Here is a 19665-nt window from a genome sequence, read left to right as displayed (position 1 = left end):
TTGCCAGCGGCGCGGAAGTGCTTGAATTCCGTTCAGCGTCCCCTTATTGAGCATCCGAATCTGTCGGATCACTTCTCTCCCAGCGTCGGAAAACGCACTCCCCGAAGGGGTTCCTTCAGCTTGGGGAAGAGATCGAAGTCGGGTGGCGGAGCTGTTCCCGGCCGTATTTTTTGAAAGTTTGATGATCGGTGCACCGATGCCGCCACCTTCGTTTGCCTAGCACCTGTGTTAAAATACGATGTGCGCTCGTTTTCGAGATTCCTGTGTCCGCCTCAATTTCTCTTACCGTGATTCTCCAGTCTTGGTCTAGCAAAGTTGCAATGATTTAAGCGTTTGTGTTGTCAGCTGTTACAGTCTTCGATGCTTGTTCGACCTTCTCGAAACTTCGTGTGCCACGATTCACACTAAACCTTCCAGACGCTTCTTTTAACGCGGCATGAATTTCGGGCACTTACTTTTTTGCCGGACACTGTTTCGATGTGAATATACGCACGTTGCTCTGTTGCTGAAATCCGACCCGACGGACTGTTCTCGTTGACTTTTCGAATTTTTGGCATTTTTCCTTTAAACGAATCCCACTACCATATGATACGAACGCGTTCGTAAGACTTCAATGTACACACTGTCTACGTTGCCTACAACGCCCGCTGCGCATTACTTTTGGGACAACCCTCGTAATTAATAGAACTTAAATGGAATTTTGTACACAGACTTATAACGGGAATCCGAAATTCGACGTATTGTCGTTATTGTTTTTTTGGGAAGAATTTCTGTGCAAAGTATAATACGTTAAGATATGCTGGGTCAAATTTTCGAGAAAAAAAAATAAAAAAAACAGGTATTTTAACACGTGTCGTAGTCGTTCCGAGACTAGCTATTTACATTTTGTATCGCGTTGTTTAGATCAAAGGTTTTTTCTTATATTTTAGACACACGAATTTCGCGATTTCGGACCTCGTCTGGGAACTCACAGATATGTCTGGCTCCGTCCCTCTCTACCCGACCATTTCATTATGGGCTTAGCCGAACTCATAATGGGCTTGCTATAAGAAGCCCTCTTATTGCCCACAGGGCGGAAAGAGTTTTAGAAAAAACTCTATGGCTAGAATTAAGATTTATTTTTGTCATAACTTTTCGTTGAATTTTATTTATATATTTAGATATATATTATTTGATTATTTACTATAATAATTTATAAATTTAATAAATATTATCTGTTATTTGAAAATATCTTTGTTTTGATTTAATTTTATTTTTTATTTTTACACTAGGGGGCACTGTGTAACCACGTGTATGTGTTTCTTCATGATGATGAAATATTTATAATTTTTGTATAGAAAAGAAGATTACTGTTATATTTGGTAAACAAGAATAATGGAAGGCGATACTTTAGAAGACGTTACTTTAACGGTTTTGAAAGACTTAACTGAAGATGATTTATATATTCCTCCTGTCAAATATGAGTGTAAGTCTTAACCTTTTATGAAAATCATCCGTCGGATCCTTATTATTGTTACTTTTCTGTGTGATTTTATCTTCAAGTAGATTTTAAACATTTATTAATTATATGTAAATATAGGGTTTATCCATAAATCATGTGTTGGAGTTTAGTGAAAGGAAGGGCTGAAGAGTTGTGAGGAAAGATCACGTAGGATGTATTAAAAAGCCATGTGGTTATATCGTGTTTACTCGAATGTAAGGCGTCCTTTTCTCAGGAGCTGTAGATCATGCCCATAGTGAGAAAAGTCGTAAGAACCGATGGCCTACGTGTGACTCTCTGTGAGATATAGCCCTTGAAAACAGTCTATCAGAAATTTTGAAGATCTTCAAAAATATGGTAAAATTTAAAAATCTGGAATTGTTTTCCACTTTACTAGAGTTGGCTAAAAGCTCATAAAGCAAGAACCATTGCACTGATCACAGGGGCACAATTGGAATCATGATATGCAATCTGTTAAACCTATTGCATATTTAACAATATACTGACTTTGGAGGGTATGTTTTGCAAAGGGTCATATGTAAATGATCAGTTCCTTTGACTTTTACTTTTTGGACATGGTCTACAGATTTGAAAAGGTTTCAACCACCTCATTCAGAGCTGTATTTTTACATAATTAGCAATTTCTAGTGCCGTGCATCTTATTCCTCTGTCACTGAATTTTACAAACTATTCAATTGTTCAATTACTACCATTTAGGTCCAACTTCTCTAGTTAAAGCTCAACTCAAAACTGTCTTTTTCACATTATTTTAATGATTTTATTAAACTAATATTTGTAATAGTAAATATTTAAGAGGTCAAGAGGTTTGTAAATGAAAAACACTCAATGCCAGAAATTGTGTAATCATTAAAAACGCTCTTTTGGCATTATAGTACTTCAATATTAACAAAAAACAGCTATGCTAGTACCTTTGATATTGTTTTAAATCATCTTCAGGCAATATAGAATGTGTTTAGATTATATTACTTGAAGAAGACATTACTACAATGTTGAAATTTCTGGCTGTTTTTGTCAAGAAGCCAATCTTGTAAGACTATTACAGTTAGAGTTGCCAACTGTAATATACTAACAAAGTTTTTTTTACTGTTATCTATTGTATTCTTCTGTATTTTAACTGGTTGATTTTTTTTTGTATTTCTCTTTCTTTTCAGCATCATTACTTTGTATGTTTTACTATTTTTTTCATTTTGCATGCATGCTCTTGTTTGCTATTTTGTTTTTAATCTAAGGAATTGCTCTTTAGGGTTGCTTTTTTCTTGTCCTTTAGGACATGTATTAATTAACAAATAAAAAAATGAACTTTCTTGCACAGAAAGGGAGGATGCTGCACAGACATTGTGCAATGAAGAACATTCATTATATATAGTCTATTTCAGGGATGGGCAACCTTTTTCTACTTAGGGCTGCATTTCAAAACTTTTGAATTGATGCGGGCAGCATACAAGAGAAAAAGAGGGTAAAAAATGTCGGTAAATCACAATTATTTATTCATATATAATTATAAATTAGTATAGGTATACTTAATTTAGCTTCTGGAACTGATGTAAATGTAATATATCAGAAATATTTGGTTAAATATTAGTCATTGCTAGTTTTAAATTAGTTTCAATGTGTCTGTTAGCTGGTTTCTTGTTTTAATTTTTACTAAATTCATTGCAGAAAAACTATTCACATACTTTTGTAGTGACATAAGTAGTGACATGACTTTTGTAGTACACATAAGTTGTAGAAAATAACATTTGAATTTTTTCTGCATACCTCCTTAAGCTGGGAAATTGATATATTTACACACATTTAATGCAATGTGGGCCACGGGTTGCCCATGCCTGGACTATTTGTTGATTAACTGTAAATTATAAAACACAAAATAGACAATAAAATATAGTTTTAAACTCAGAATTATTACCAACTGTTGCACAACACCTTAATTGAGTCCCTAAATTTTATTTACTTGTCAGACTCAAATAACAGCAGAGTGTTTCTCTTTTTGTTACTCCCAGTGTTTTCCAGCTGGTGTGCCATGACAGTGCCTCAGGTGTGTCAGAGAAATATTGAAAATGTTTTAGAATTTTGAATAAGCTTTTTAAAATTTCATTTATCTTTCATCTTTTCACTACTAGCTGACTAAAGGGAGAAGGTATTCATTAAAATGCCAATTGTTGCAAATTCTCTCTCGTAAAAGTTGCATGTGCAGGGTTCCTACTCAAATTTTTGTTTTAATTTCCATGACTTTACCTGACCACTTTGTTCAAATTCCCTGACCTTTATGTCCCTTACAGTATGGCATATTGACAAAATAAAACTGCATTTTACTTACTATGCACATATGTTTTGCTTCTCCAACATTTTAATTAGTTATTTTTTCTAATTAACAGTTATATTTTTTTTTATAATTGCTTCTTGGAAACAAATCCAGTGTATTTGAAAAAAAGCTATTATATTTTTTGAAAGAAAACCATCAAACTACCTCAAAAAATTTGAAAAATTTTTTTATTAAAACAAAGTATAAAACAAAACAACACTTTTAAAGATAAATAGTTGGAAGAATTAGCAAAAAATCAGATAAATGTCAGACACGTGGACAGCATCTTTGAAAGCTCTACATTATTAAGTTAGATTTTAAGGAGGCCTTACCATATCAGATCCATGCCTGATTCATCTTCTGTTTTAAATTTTTTGTTAAGATATTCTCGAAGTTGGAGACCAAGGATGCAGTCTTATGTATAAGAACTCTATAACCAAATTAATATGTATTAATAAAATTAATTTTTTCAATTTTTAGATTAAAATTAATTAGTTAGTTAATGCCAAACAAACTGTCAGATTATTAATCAGGCTTTAACAAGACTAATTTCAAATTAGCTTTGTTATAGCCCAATTAATAAGTTCATTTGGCATTAATAATTGAATTGGGTTGAGAAAAAGAGATTAATTTAAAACAATTATTTCAGATTTAGATCACCCAGCTGATGTTCAGTAAGTACTCTTTTTTTTAAATTAGATAATTTCTTTATGAAAAGATTAAAAATAATTGAAGGGTATAGTGCAAAAAGTGTCTTAAATTTAATTTTGATCACATATTGACCATGTCTAAAAGTAAACAAAACCTGAGGCAAGTCATGTGATTGGACCTTCTTCAACTTCCGGTAGAATGTGGAAGTTGTGTTAATAGTTGATGCAAAAAACATCATGTCTATCAGTCACGTTTCTTTAAATAACTATATTGTCTCATAAAATTATTGTTAGGATATATTATTGTTTATACATAAAACTAAATTGAATTCGACTTTATTCTCCATTTCTTTGACGCTTTATTTTAGAGAAGAAAGTGCAACATTCCTCTCTTATTCTTGCTTTGTTTACTCAATACTATTCATAAGTGTATACAATTACTCAAACTCTTATTTATATTTAAATTAAATATTCTCAACTTTTTAAGTTTTCTACAGGGTTTTTATATGAAAATAATGCTCCATACAAAATAATTTTGAAATATATTTTATATATATAGCCTATTGTGTAAAGAGATCCTATGTATAAAATTTTATAAAGGGGAAAAAACTTACAAAAATGTTTAAAAATTAATTTAATTAAACTTTAAATGGTTCTAGAAAATGGCAGTGAATGGCTAGCCAAAGATGGGATTACTGCTCCTAAAAAATTAATTTTAATAAAAAACAAAATGAAAATTTCTTTATCATCAATTTTAACTTAAATATAATACTGTTTTAAAGTAATACTGTATTTACTCTAAAAACCTTAATGTTAGTCAAATGCAAGTCATGGGTGATTGAAGTAAGATAGCGTGCAAAATAACGTAACAGTACATCATTCTAATAAAAGATCTCTAATTAAAGTTATTGTGGTGTGACAGATTTTTTTTTTCTTTTATTTTTTTTTTTATAATATATAAAATCCAGTTTCTTTTCACATCAGTTTTTATTGTCATCAGACGGAATTATGAGACGTGAAACACGTGATATTCAAAAAATACTTACGAAAATCGACTTATTAACTAAAGTAATAAATATAATTTATGTATAATACTGTTTTAAAGTAATATTTACTCTAAAAACCTTAATGTCAGTCAAATATTAATATAAGAACATTTATGCTAGTGAAAGAAGCCATACTGAATGTTTGTATCTTCAATACACTATTGTACAGTATACAAGTACATCTTAATCAAATATATTAGCTTGAAAGTAATAAATTTGAGTTAGAATTACTTCGAAAAATCCTTGTATAAGCTTGTTACAACATATTTCTATTTCTGCATATACACTGGACGACAAAAAAAATAACGCACCATGAAGGACTTGTTAGATCTGAATAAAAATTGATATGTTGCATCATCTTAGCTAGATATGTAAATGATTAGCTTTTGAGAGTAGGTTCTTATGTTATATCGCCACCAGAGGGGAAAAAATGTTTCCGCTGCCTGGTATAAAGGTGCACGCTGTGACGACTTGTGCATATGTTCTGCACTTTTATTCATGGTTTTGACTTCATTGAGTGACAGACATGCCTCTACGACGCATTCGACAGCCTTACACTCAGTTAAGTGAGTTTAAGAGAGGTCGCATTGTTGGATTGAGAGGAAGATGGTCATACTGCCGGATTGGCCGCCATCTGAACCGTTCTGATAGAACTGTTAGGATGTGTTATGAGCAGTGGGTAAGTAGGGGTANGCTGGAAAATCAGAAATATATTTTCATATTTTGTTTAACAAATCTGATTTGATTCTATTGAGTTTAACATTGTAATGTTTGTGAAGATCTTTAGGGGATGCATTGCTTACAAGAATTTTTACAGCTAGAATCACCTTAAAACTTCCACAACCTACTTTGCTGAAAGCAAAGTAGGTTGTGGAAGTTTTAAGGTGATTCTAGCTGTAAAAATTCTTGTAAGCAATGCATCCCCTAAAGATCTTCACAAACATTACAATGTTAAACTCAATAGAATCAAATCAGATTTGTTAAACAAAATACAAAAATATATTTCTGATTTTCCAGCAGGATAATCATATTATGAAAATAGATTGTGTAAACACATTGATTCTGATTTAAATGTAGCTAAATTACACAGATCGTTTGTTCAACAGCATGAGAGAATTTCATACAGCAACATGTTTAGAAAAACTTTTTATAGATTAATTCAATATACTGTACATCTTGGCTTTCCAAGGAAAAATATATGAAAGAATTGCAGATTTAATAATCAGATTAAAAGAAGCTGAAATAAGTAAGAGGAAGAAAAATTTAGAAATTTAAAGGTTGTGAGAGAACTTCTCCTTTGAAAAGCATGATGCTTTCGGAAACAACTTATAAATTGAAGCAAAGATATGAAAAGTGAAAATGTTCTTTTAATATGTTTGATTATCAGAATAATTTTTTCATCCCTGTTACTAACATCCAGGATGAGTATCTGTGACAACTATAGTTCTGTAACTTGGGGAGTATTTGTTGTCAAAACACAAACAAAACAACAATCTACTATATATTTACACAGAAAATTCTGCTCAGGAAGGACCGAACAAAGTTATTATTACCTGTCTGAAAGATTTTATTATGAAGAGTAAAACTGAAAAAACAAAATATTTATTAATATTCTTAGACCAACTACATATTTCAAAAAAATTATTTGATAAAATAGAAATTTAATATACAGTTCTGGGGCATAGTATGATGCCAGTTTATCAATACTGGTGATGTGCCGGATATCCGTATTCGCGGATATCCGAGGGAAAAAAGATCCGTATTCGTATCCATATCCGTTACTTTTTAGCGGATCTTTAATGGATCTTTTATTGTAATGAATTTCGTTACTTATATGAAATTTTAAAGATAGGTAGCAATAAAATACTAATAACTTCAATTCAAATAATTTTTTATTTCTTAAAATCACTTATTTGGCACATTCACATTGCAAAAATTTTATCATGCAAAATTCATTTACTATCATAAAATATTTCCATATTACACTACTAAAGTTTTTTGTCGACATTGTTTTTATTTTAATTTAACTCAACACTCTCCAAAAATACAAACATAATCTCCGCTATTCCGTGTCACACTAAACTATAAACAAAAACACGCACAGTGCAAGTCAAAACACGTCGTGTTACTAACGCAAAGCGTCAACTATTGGTCCAAGGTCACATGCACCGGTGCCAACTGAGTACAAAAGTTGAGATCCATATCTGTATCCATGGATCTAGACTCTAATGATCCATATCTGTATCCATATCCGTACATATACATTTTTAACGATCCAGCACATCACTAATCAATACTTTGCAATACTCAAGGAGGAATGACTCAAACATCAACATATCAATAATCCCAAATTCTGTGTGAATTTGATTATACTCTGCAAACCAAAAAAAAAACATTTGATTGTGCACTTTATTGTAAACTCTCTCAGATCTAATGGTATTTAAAAGATAGCAATCAAATTGTTCAAGCTTAAGTTTAAAAGTTGACTTGACCCACATATCAGCAATTTCTGGTATTTCTAAAGCTAGGTTTGTGCAGTTTAATGCTACAGAATATCCCAAAATTGGTGTAACAGAGAAAAATATCATATAATGTACAGTTAGGATGCAGTCACTAATGCATAAAAGATTAAAAAAAATAGCAAAATGTTTTATATTTTAATAAAGTTTATTGAATTTTTTAAAAGTACAACTATATGCAAAATGAATTTAGTGGGTTATTACTGGGAATTACTTACCAGATAGGTTCTGACATCAAAATGTATGAATATTGCAGATCTTGTTGTATGAGTATTATTTAACAGCAGATTTTTTACTTTATTACGAAATAAGTCTGTTACAAAAATATGAATATTATTTTGCTGCATTTCTATATTTTTATTATCTAGTTTATTTAACCCTTTTGCTGGCAAGAATTTTTTGTTTTTACTATTTTTGGTAATCGTAGCCCTCCTGAGAATTTCTTGTATTTAATAAAAATTTGAACATTATTCATCAAAACTTTATATTCTTCTTAAATAGATGTCATGCAATAATCCATATTTCATTCTGTTTTATGTTTTGTAATAAAGAAAATGATAAAAAGTCACTAAAATTTTGTTTATAATTTTTAATAATAATGAAAAACAAAATAAATATCTTAAAATATTCAAAATAAGGAATTTTAGTTAGAAGATAATGTAAGAAATCTAATCTAAAACCTAAAACAAAACACAGTAATCCTTCACAAATATACATGTATTTAATACTATTTTGATAATATTGGCATGATTAACCTACCATTTTATCAAGCAAGACTCAAATCTGCTTGAAAAACTGTGCGCTGTTAAATGCATAGAATGATACTTTTATTTTATTTAAAAATCATATGTAATTGTAATTAACTTTTGCAATTTTTTTATATGCCTTGTTTTTTTATGATTTCAGTAAAATATGAATTGTCTATGTATAGTACAGTACCTGAGTTAAGTTATAAAATTTGTAGTTTGCTAAGAATGCATATAAAATTTACAATTCAATTAAAAATTTTTATTCTTCATTTTCTCAAAACTATAAAAATGTGATCTTTAGACACTTATTGCACTGGTCCTTCTAATTATATCTTTTATTGACAGTTTGCAAAGGATGGATTCAATTAAAGAATTTATCTATAATTAATGTAATTTTAAAACAATTTTTCTTATTCAGTTTAGTAAATAGTATTGAAGTTATAATGAAAAAGTCAAATCAAGTGAGGAAATAAAAATAATAGAAAATTGAATAGATTATAATGCTTCATTTGTATATTCATGACTATTAATTTAAAAAAAAAAACTCTTTCAGCTTTCCTCGAACATCATCAGTTTAAACGTACAAATTTGTATATGAGTTTGCTATAATAGCATATTGTGGTATCTAAAAGAGGCATTATTGTCTATTTAATTGTCAACATGATGCCAAGTTTCATTTAACTTTGTATAAAAGTTTATTCATTTATTATGATAAACATTTATCATTCTTATGATTATTGTTCTATGAATGAAAAGAACAAATATTGGATATATTTTAGTTGTTTAAATTTCATGTTTTTTTAATGCAAAATAGTTAGTTTAATTTGTTTAATCTTTGATATAACAGGGTGAGAGAAAAAATTTCTGGACTGAGTTTAAAGCATAACTTTTGAAAACTTTTGGTATAAATATTTTAAAATTATCTTTTTATGTCATTAAACATGTTTGGTTACAGCAAACGAAGTTTTCAAACATTCGTGAATCGGTTCAGAAAAATGGCTTCAAAATAGGACGTATTAAGAGAGCAAGTTGTACAAATGTACGAAAATAAAGCAAACCATTCAAAAAAATTGGTGCAGCATTTTTTAGCAATGACTATAGCAAATTATGATATTTTGAAGAAGTCTGAAATACCTGGAATGTGGAAAAGAAGGCCAAAAAGTGAAGAAATCCAGGTGTTACTAATGCTAAAAACCAAATGTCAAGCATTGCAACAAATGTTTGACAACAAAGATGTAGTTAGTCAGGTGGAGGCAGCTAAAGTGTTAAATTGTCGTTGAACATGCATAGATAAGACATTTAAGACAATGGGCATAAAGAAAAGGAAGAAGAAGAGCACTGCAGAGTACACTGCTGAAGAAATTGCCAAAATCCAAATGCAATGCAGATAGCTTGTAAGAAATTTGGAAACAAAATGCTCATTTTGGATGACAAGAAATAATTCTCTTTCTCTCTGGAATGCAAATGCCAGGAAATGAAATTTACTGTGCAAGCAATGAAAATCAAGCACTTTCCGAATTGAAGTGCAAATTTAAGAAGAAATTTGAAGCAAAAGCCATGCCATACATTGTCATCTCACCTTCTGGTGAAATGACAATGTATGGCATGACTTTTGCTTAGCCATTTTTTAAGAAATGCCATACACGGTTTCTAGCACATACCAAATGAATGTCTAAAGAATATTCTAATCACTTTTCTTAACAAGCATCATCAAAATGACAATTCCATCTTTTGGTCTGACAAAGCTTCGTCTCACTACTCAAATTTGAACACAGAATTCCTCAAAGTCAAAAACATTCCTTTTGTACCCAAAGAACATAATCCATTAAATCTGCCACAATGCTGGGCAATTGAAGATTTCTTTGGATATTTGGCACAAATAGTACACAAGAAAGGTTGGCGAGCAAATAATACCACACAATTGATCCAAAGAATCAGACTTTCATGACAGTTGACACGTCAAGAAGGCCATCCAAAGGAGTTGCGAGTCTATTGAAACAAACTTACAGCATGTCGCCAACCATAAGCCATATGATGATATTCATTAAATTCTATACTATTGTAAATAAAATTTCTTTTAAAATAATACATAATATTTTATAATTACTTCCAATATTTTGATAAAATATTATGCTTTAAAAACAATCCAGATTTTTTCTCATCCCATTAATAATGCTGTGATAAACTAAAACATTTAGAATATCTTTGTTCTCTGGCATTCAAAGAACACATTATCATGGATATTAATGATGATGATCTGAATTGTTATTAATTAATCTTTAATGTAAGCAGGTAACACAGTGATCAGATTATTTAAAAGATTTAATAATTTGAATTTATTTTTGCAGGTTACATGCATGTATCCTTAACCCACTGAAAATAAAACAATTTGATTTAAGGTCACTTAGAGAAATATAAATTATTATTGATTTTTCTTGTTATTCTTTAGAAAACTTTGTAGTAATTTATCATTTATAACATAGGAGTGGTATCACTTGTATTCTTACACTATTATTTGACTGTCAAAAACTTTTCAGGAATGTAGTCGTAGTTCAGACATTCGCCATCAAGTACCATCTTATCTATATTTGTCTATTTATAAAGTCCATTTTGTACTGTTGTTTACAATTTACTAACACCTCATTTGACAGTGCTTTTAAGAAATTCTTACAAAATCATGCCTTTTAAATGCACGCATAATTAATAAGGCAACTATTATACAAAGAAACAAAAAATAAATGTATTTAAGGCACCAAAAGATTTGGAATTGTTTAAAAATGTAAACAAGCAATACAGCATGCAGATCAAGAACTGACCAATTATGGTTTATTTGGTTACTGCAACACAACACATGGGCAATCTATGAGAACTGACCGAACTCTATGACATTTGTGAAAAGCATTTTGCTTCACAACACATCCTTTGTTTGTGGAGAGTATACATAGTTGGAAAGGAAATCATCAATGCTCCTTATAAAACTCCTCAACAAACTAAGGATGTAGTGCCCAGTTTGTTTCCAAATTGCCCATCATACTTTTCTAAACACAGCAAACAACCTTGAAAAAGTCCTTTAATTATCTTTATTATAGTTTATAAACTATTTAACCAAACCCATAACTTAACGAGCAGTTATTTATTGTGAAATCATCACAATGCTGAACTGCAGTTTTTAATTATAGTAGTGGTCACCTCAAATTAATTAGTAGTGGTTTGCCCCTGTACATCATACTTTTCTTTTAACAATGGAGTCATGCCTGTCATCTGTTAACTCTTTCAAAGGAAAAGTTTTGAATTGAAATAATGTGACTTCCAGTTTGCATCAGAAGTTCTTATATAGTTAATCAGGGCCTCCTGCCCCTAAGGTTTCCCTATCTAGTCTTGTCTTTCATCTATCTAACTCCATTCTCGAGATTAAGGAAAGATGACAACATTGGGAATTTATAGGTCTACAATATTTTTAAATTGTAGACCAAAAACATACTGCTAGTTATCTCATTTTTCTACAGCAGTGTATAAAAATTATAACCAAATGTTTATACACATTACATATTGGTGGTTTTAATGGGGAATATAATTACATTAAAGGATAATTCCAAATAACAGACACCTTTAATTAACAAGCTTCCGGTCCTATATTTAATATCAGACTGGAAGCTTGGGCAGCAGGAGTTGCAGGTTTGAGTTCTGCTCAAGACCGATTTTCTTTTCTTTTCTTCCAGAATATTCTAAATTATTTAATTTAATTGTTTTTTCTGTCACAACTAGGTGCATAGACAGACATCGGGCATTTTTTACATCAATCTTTATTCAGGAATATCTTATGAGCCGATACACATTTCAGGCATATGTCCCTCTTCTGTCAGCTACTTAATAAAACATGAACATGAATTTTTCATATTATGATAGGTTACAATGTACTGTTTCTTTTTGAGATATCTTGGAAAGAGGTGTTAACTAATATACGTCTTGCTTAAAAGTTACATATATTTACAGTTAAAATTTCCCAGCATTACACTGAATGGTATTTTGTTTACACTTGTGATGTCTGTGTTTACTAAGTTCTTAATCTCGTTGGCATGTTAGAAAAATAAAATAATCTCTTTCTTTTTTTATTCATATTTTTAACCAATTTTTGTGAATATATTTAAATTTTTATTATTTTTTGGCTTTTTATAATTTCAAAACTTTCTTTAAATTTTCTGTTGTACCAATTTTTTTTCTTTGTGTAAAATCCTTACTTCTTCCTTGTTAATAATGCAATTATTTATTGTGCATTATTTGTAAAAGACTGAATTTACTCTTCTATATTTCAAATCAGTGATATGTTCTTTTAGTCTTACTCCTGCTTTCATTTTCATTTCTCCTATGTAATTTTTTGGGTTTTCACAAGTGCACGGTATGGAATAGACTACATTTGCTGTGCTATATGTATCTTCTATCTTATTACTCTGTTCAGGCTTTATTTTTTGTATTCTCTTTTTTAATTTTTTATAGGTTGGAGCAAGTTTTATATTTACTTTGTTAAAATCTCTCCTTTATATCAAAGGTTTCTTTGAAGAAATAAATAAAGCTATATATTACATGTTGGTGCCCTTGTTTTTTGTTGATGTTTATTGTTGATTTTACTTTCCCATTTTTGTATTCTTCTATTGAGATAACCATTTACAGTTGTCCCTTGATAATCCGACAGGTATGGGACCAAAGGTGTGTCAGATTACCGAAAATAATTACATATTTTGCATTGTTTTGCTAGCAGTAACTTACAATATTCTCTACTCCAACTGTTCAAACAGAACTGCTTACATAAAACACANTTCAAATTGCCCATCATACTTTTCTAAACACAGCAAACAACCTTGAAAAAGTCCTTTAATTATCTTTATTATAGTTTATAAACTATTTAACCAAACCCATAACTTAACGAGCAGTTATTTATTGTGAAATCATCACAATGCTGAACTGCAGTTTTTAATTATAGTAGTGGTCACCTCAAATTAATTAGTAGTGGTTTGCCCCTGTACATCATACTTTTCTTTTAACAATGGAGTCATGCCTGTCATCTGTTAACTCTTTCAAAGGAAAAGTTTTGAATTGAAATAATGTGACTTCCAGTTTGCATCAGAAGTTCTTATATAGTTAATCGGGGCCTCCTGCCCCTAAGGTTTCCCTATCTAGTCTTGTCTTTCATCTATTTAACTCCATTCTCGAGATTAAGGAAAGATGACAACATTGGGAATTTATAGGTCTACAATATTTTTAAATTGTAGACCAAAAACATACTGCTAATTACCTCATTTTTCTACAGCAGTGTATAAAAATTATAACCAAATGTTTATACACATTACATATTGGTGGTTTTAATGGGAAATATAATTACATTAAAGGATAATTCCAAATAACAGACACCTTTAATTAACAAGCTTCCGGTCCTATATTTAATATCAGACTGGAAGCTTGGGCAGCAGGAGTTGCAGGTTTGAGTTCTGCTCAAGACCGATTTTCTTTTCTTTTCTTCCAGAATATTCTAAATTATTTAATTTAATTGTTTTTTCTGTCACAACTAGGTGCATAGACAGACATCGGGCATTTTTTACATCAATCTTTATTCAGGAATATCTTATGAGCCGATACACATTTCAGGCATATGTCCCTCTTCTGTCAGCTACTTAATAAAACATGAACATGAATTTTTCATATTATGATAGGTTACAATGTACTGTTTCTTTTTGAGATATCTTGGAAAGAGGTGTTAACTAATATACGTCTTGCTTAAAAGTTACATATATTTACAGTTAAAATTTCCCAGCATTACACTGAATGGCATTTTGCTTACACTTGTGATGTCCGTGTTTACTAAGTTCTTAATCTCGTTGGCATGTTAGAAAAATAAAATAATCTCTCTCTTTTTTTTATTCACATTTTTAATCAATTTTTGTGAATCTTTATACTTAAATTTTTATTATTTTTTTGGCTTTTTATAATTTCAAAACTTTCTTTAAATTTTCTGTTGTACCAATTTTTTTCTTTGTGTAAAATCCTTACTTCTTCCTTGTTAATAATGCAATTATTTATTGTGCATTATTTGTAAAAGACTGAATTTACTCTTCTATATTTCAAATCAGTGATATGTTCTTTTAGTCTTACTCCTGCTTTCATTTTCATTTCTCCTATGTAATTTTTTGGGTTTTCACAAGTGCACGGTATGGAATAGACTACATTTGCTGTGCTATATGTATCTTCTATCTTATTACTCTGTTCAGGCTTTATTTTTTGTATTCTCTTTTTTAATTTTTTATAGGTTGGAGCAAGTTTTATATTTACTTTGTTAAAATCTCTCCTTTATATCAAAGGTTTCTTTGAAGAAATAAATAAAGCTATATATTACATGTTGGTGCCCTTGTTTTTTGTTGATGTTTATTGTTGATTTTACTTTCCCATTTTTGTATTCTTCTATTGAGATAACCATTTACAGTTGTCCCTTGATAATCCGACAGGTATGGGACCAAAGGTGTGTCAGATTACCGAAAATAATTACATATTTTGCATTGTTTTGCTAGCAGTAACTTACAATATTCTCTACTCCAACTGTTCAAACAGAACTGCTTACATAAAACACACNTTAGTCTTACTCCTGCTTTCCTTTTCATTTCTCCTATGTAATTTTTTGGGTTTTCACAAGTGCATGGTATGGAATAGACTACATTTGCTGTGCTATATGTATCTTCTATCTTATTACTCTGTTCAGGCTTTATTTTTTGTATTCTCTTTTTTAATTTTTTGTAGGTTGGAGCAAGTTTTATATTTACTTTGTTAAAATCTCTCCTTTATATCAAAGGTTTCTTTGAAGAAATAAATAAAGCTACGTATTATATGTTGGCGCCCTTGTTTTTTGTTGATTTTACTTTCCCATTTTTGTATTCTTCTATTGAGATAACCATTTAATTTAAATCTCTTTTAATTCTTTTATATACTTATTTCTATTCTGCATTGTACTTGTTCTATTTATAAATAGAACAAGTAACAATTATATTTAATAGTAATCAATGGTAAAAAATGGACTTGTAGNATTCTTGCTTTGTTTACTCAATACTATTCATAAGTGTATACAATTACTCAAACTCTTATTTATATTTAAATTAAATATTCTCAACTTTTTAAGTTTTCTACAGGGTTTTTATATGAAAATAATGCTCCATACAAAATAATTTTGAAATATATTTTATATATATAGCCTATTGTGTAAAGAGATCCTATGTATAAAATTTTATAAAGGGGAAAAAACTTACAAAAATGTTTAAAAATTAATTTAATTAAACTTTAAATGGTTCTAGAAAATGGCAGTGAATGGCTAGCCAAAGATGGGATTACTGCTCCTAAAAAATTAATTTTAATAAAAAACAAAATGAAAATTTCTTTATCATCAATTTTAACTTAAATATAATACTGTTTTAAAGTAATACTGTATTTACTCTAAAAACCTTAATGTTAGTCAAATGCAAGTCATGGGTGATTGAAGTAAGATAGCGTGCAAAATAACGTAACAGTACATCATTCTAATAAAAGATCTCTAATTAAAGTTATTGTGGTGTGACAGATTTTTTTTTTCTTTTATTTTTTTTTTTATAATGAAACAAGAGCTAGTATGTTTCACATCATTCTTACATAAAAACCTTTTTTTTTTTATGACGTGAAACATGTGACATTCAAAACTATACTTACGAAAATCGACTCATTAACTAAAGTAATAATAACTATAGCCGTCTGTGTAATTAGATTGTANTTACAAAATATAATTTGGCCTAATCATTTGCATTTGGCATACATTACAGAACATTAGGTAATATGTATGGGGATATGTCTGGAGAATCTGTTACAATATAATAACAAAAACAAAAATTTTCTTGTCAATATAGTCAAAGGCACACAATGTGAAAGTCATGACAAGTGTTCAAGGATAGCTGGAGCCTAGTGTTGGTAGACTTCTTATCAAACAAAACAATCAATGCAGACTATTTAGGTGCCTTAGGGGACCAAAAATTACTAGGCATCATTTGGGGATATGTGAACAAATAACAATTGATATATCTTTGACATGTAGGTTTGATAGCAAACATAAAATAGATTTCATCCTATTTATAATGAGTTTAGAAAGGGCTCAACAAATTATGTATTAATAGNACACTTTAATTTAAATTTCTCTTTTAATTCTTTTATATACTGTACTTATTTCTATTCTACATTGTACTTGTTCTATTTATAAATAGAACAAGTAACAATTATATTTAATAGTAATCAATGGTAAAAAATGGACTTGTAGATCATCACAACATCTGGTGGATACTCAAATAATCTCAACCACTTCATAACATCCTTGAATGGAGAGTGGTATCACCTGTACTCTTACACCATAATTTATAACATTAATTAGTAATGATATTTAATGCAAAATTATTTCAAAATATACATAGTAGTTAATAATTGTTTCAAAAAAGAATAACGAAATTTTCCTTGATAAAAATATGAAGGGGGAGACGATCTGATCGAAGCATTTGAACAGGTAAATTTGAAAATAATTATTTAATCTAAGTATGATTTATTTGATTTTTATAAATATTTTCTTATTTAAATATTTTGGTTTACAAAAGTCAATAAATTCTGCACAACAGTATTGTGCATATCCAATTACTATTCATTTTACTTTAAGCACATGAATACTTTAATATTTTTAACTTTTGAATTGGAAGTTAATCAATAATGTTTTTAATAACAAAAGACATTTTTAAAATATAAAATATGAAGTAAACTTTGAACAAAATGATGCATATTTCATTGATTAAACAACTAGAGCCAGATTAGCTTCTTAGAGTCTGAATGTAAATTAATAAATGCTTAGACCAAATTTTATTGTTTATCTTTACAAAATATAATTTGGCCTACATTACAGAACATTAGGTAACATTTATGGGGATATGTCTGGAGAATCTGTTACAATATAATAACAAAAACAAAAATTTTCCTGTCAATATAGTCAAAGGCACACAATGTGAAAGTCATGACAAGTGTTCAAAGATAGCTGGAGCCTAGTGTTGGCAGACTATTTAGGTGCCTTAGGGGACCGAAAATTACTAGGCATCATTTGGGGATATGTGAACAAATAACATTTGATATATCTTTGACATGTAGGTTTGATAGCAAATATAAAATAGATTTCATCCTATTTATAATGAGTTTAGAAAGGGCTCAACAAATTATGTATTATAATAGTTGGGTCAATAATCCTCAGACTCATAAATGAAGAAACAGAAAACTATTAATGCCTTTTATTAATAAAATGTATATAATATACATTTATTTTACAAAGTACAAAGCCACATTGCACCACACACTTTCACTTATGGCAGACAAAGTCTTCAAATGCTCAGAAATTTGGTCATTTCTTCCTTCAGTTCAGAACAGCACCTACTACTCAAAATTAGTGAGGTCTGCAAATTGTGTCAGAAATTAAAAACAGTTCCAAAGCACACACCCACATTCCCCAAACAGCTACGATCACTGTCTGTTTCAAGAGACTGGGAGGAAAACTTGGATTTGATACCTTTCGTCAGTTGATAGGTGACCAAATTTTTGAGCACCCTGCCTCCAACATTCTTCAAAAAGGCATTTCAGGATTTTGTCCACACTAGAAAAAGTATGCAGAGTAAAATTGAAAAATAAATATATATAAAAATGCCTTTTATTAATAGAAAGTGTAATAGTTTAGTTTCTCCATCCATGTGAGTCAGAAGACTTATTGACCCAACTACATAAGCTAATTTTGGAAAGGTCTGGAATCTTTTGATATAAATCATCTGTACTGAATATTGCAAAGTTAATATCTTTTTTGTGCATGCAAATTTCCCATCAATTTGGATATTTTTGATTTGTAAACTTTTCATAATACAAAGATCTTAATTATCCAGTTATGGTTGATACATGTTAATACTAGAATATTTGTATTAATGTAAATTTTGTTTGTTTTATTAGATTTAAATGTTCTAAACCGTGATATAGCAAAATCTGTTAAAGCACAAATGAATACTTATTTATGGGAAAGAGATTTTCCATTTAATATGAACTCAGTATTTTTGAATTACTAATTGTATTGCAAATAATAATGAGAGATGGAAAACTCAAACTTGTGGAAATACCTCATTACGACATTTAATTCTTATTATTTGGGACTCGGTTTAGTGTCAATTTTAGAAAGCAACCAAATGATGGCACTTGATCAAAGTTTTGACTGTAATTTGTTTGATAATCTTCAGCATAATTATTTTTGTTTAATTCATGATTACTTAATACATTACTTTAATCATTTGAAAATAAATTGTCATATTCATATAAATTTAATGCTGTTTGATAAAAATCTGCCTTTTTTGTACTTCTGTAACTATAGTCTTAGTTGAATTGTATTTTTAATTTTATACTGTAATAAGTGAAAAGATATGTTTAAAATCAGTACATATAACTAGAAATTATTTTTATAGGTTGGTGTTGCAATGTTTGGTTATATGACAGAATTAGAATATGTAGAAATAAAGATGACAGGAGATATAGAAGCTGAAGGTATGGACAACTTGAAATAAAATTCTTTGCTAATACACATTTAAAATTTTTCTCATACAAATTGATAAAAATTTTAAGATTTATTTTCATTCAGTTGCAAACAGCATTATTTATGATAAAAAAAATAATTAATTTGACCATTTCTACTCTCACTTCCTTATATAAAGATTTGTTCATTAGAAATGCATTTCTAACTTTTAGTTTTTAATATTTAATTCCTCTCAAAACATGAATTATTGGATCATTTTTGAGTGATATAGTTAGCCAGTTTATAAAATAAACATGTTGAGGAA

General features: G+C 29.5%; 1 protein-coding gene across 1 annotated transcript in view; it reads left to right on the top strand.

Moving 5' to 3' along the window:
- The first annotated feature begins 1278 nt into the window (after nt 1–1278).
- The window catches only part of LOC111635258 (protein archease-like), a 19486-nt gene continuing 1099 nt past the window's right edge, over nt 1279–19665 (top strand). The window contains exons 1-5 of the mRNA XM_023380172.1: nt 1279–1465; nt 4453–4477; nt 11116–11126; nt 17293–17324; nt 19294–19372. Of these exons, the coding sequence (XP_023235940.1) occupies nt 1375–1465; nt 4453–4477; nt 11116–11126; nt 17293–17324; nt 19294–19372 (238 nt within the window). The 5' untranslated portion in view covers nt 1279–1374. The remainder of the gene's footprint in view (nt 1466–4452; nt 4478–11115; nt 11127–17292; nt 17325–19293; nt 19373–19665) is intronic.

This window comes from Centruroides sculpturatus, unplaced genomic scaffold, assembly GCF_000671375.1.
Source record: "Centruroides sculpturatus isolate CEXI.00-Female unplaced genomic scaffold, Cexi_2.0 scaffold108, whole genome shotgun sequence".
Classification (NCBI taxonomy): domain Eukaryota; kingdom Metazoa; phylum Arthropoda; class Arachnida; order Scorpiones; family Buthidae; genus Centruroides; species Centruroides sculpturatus.
This window is presented reverse-complemented; position numbering and strand designations above follow the sequence as displayed.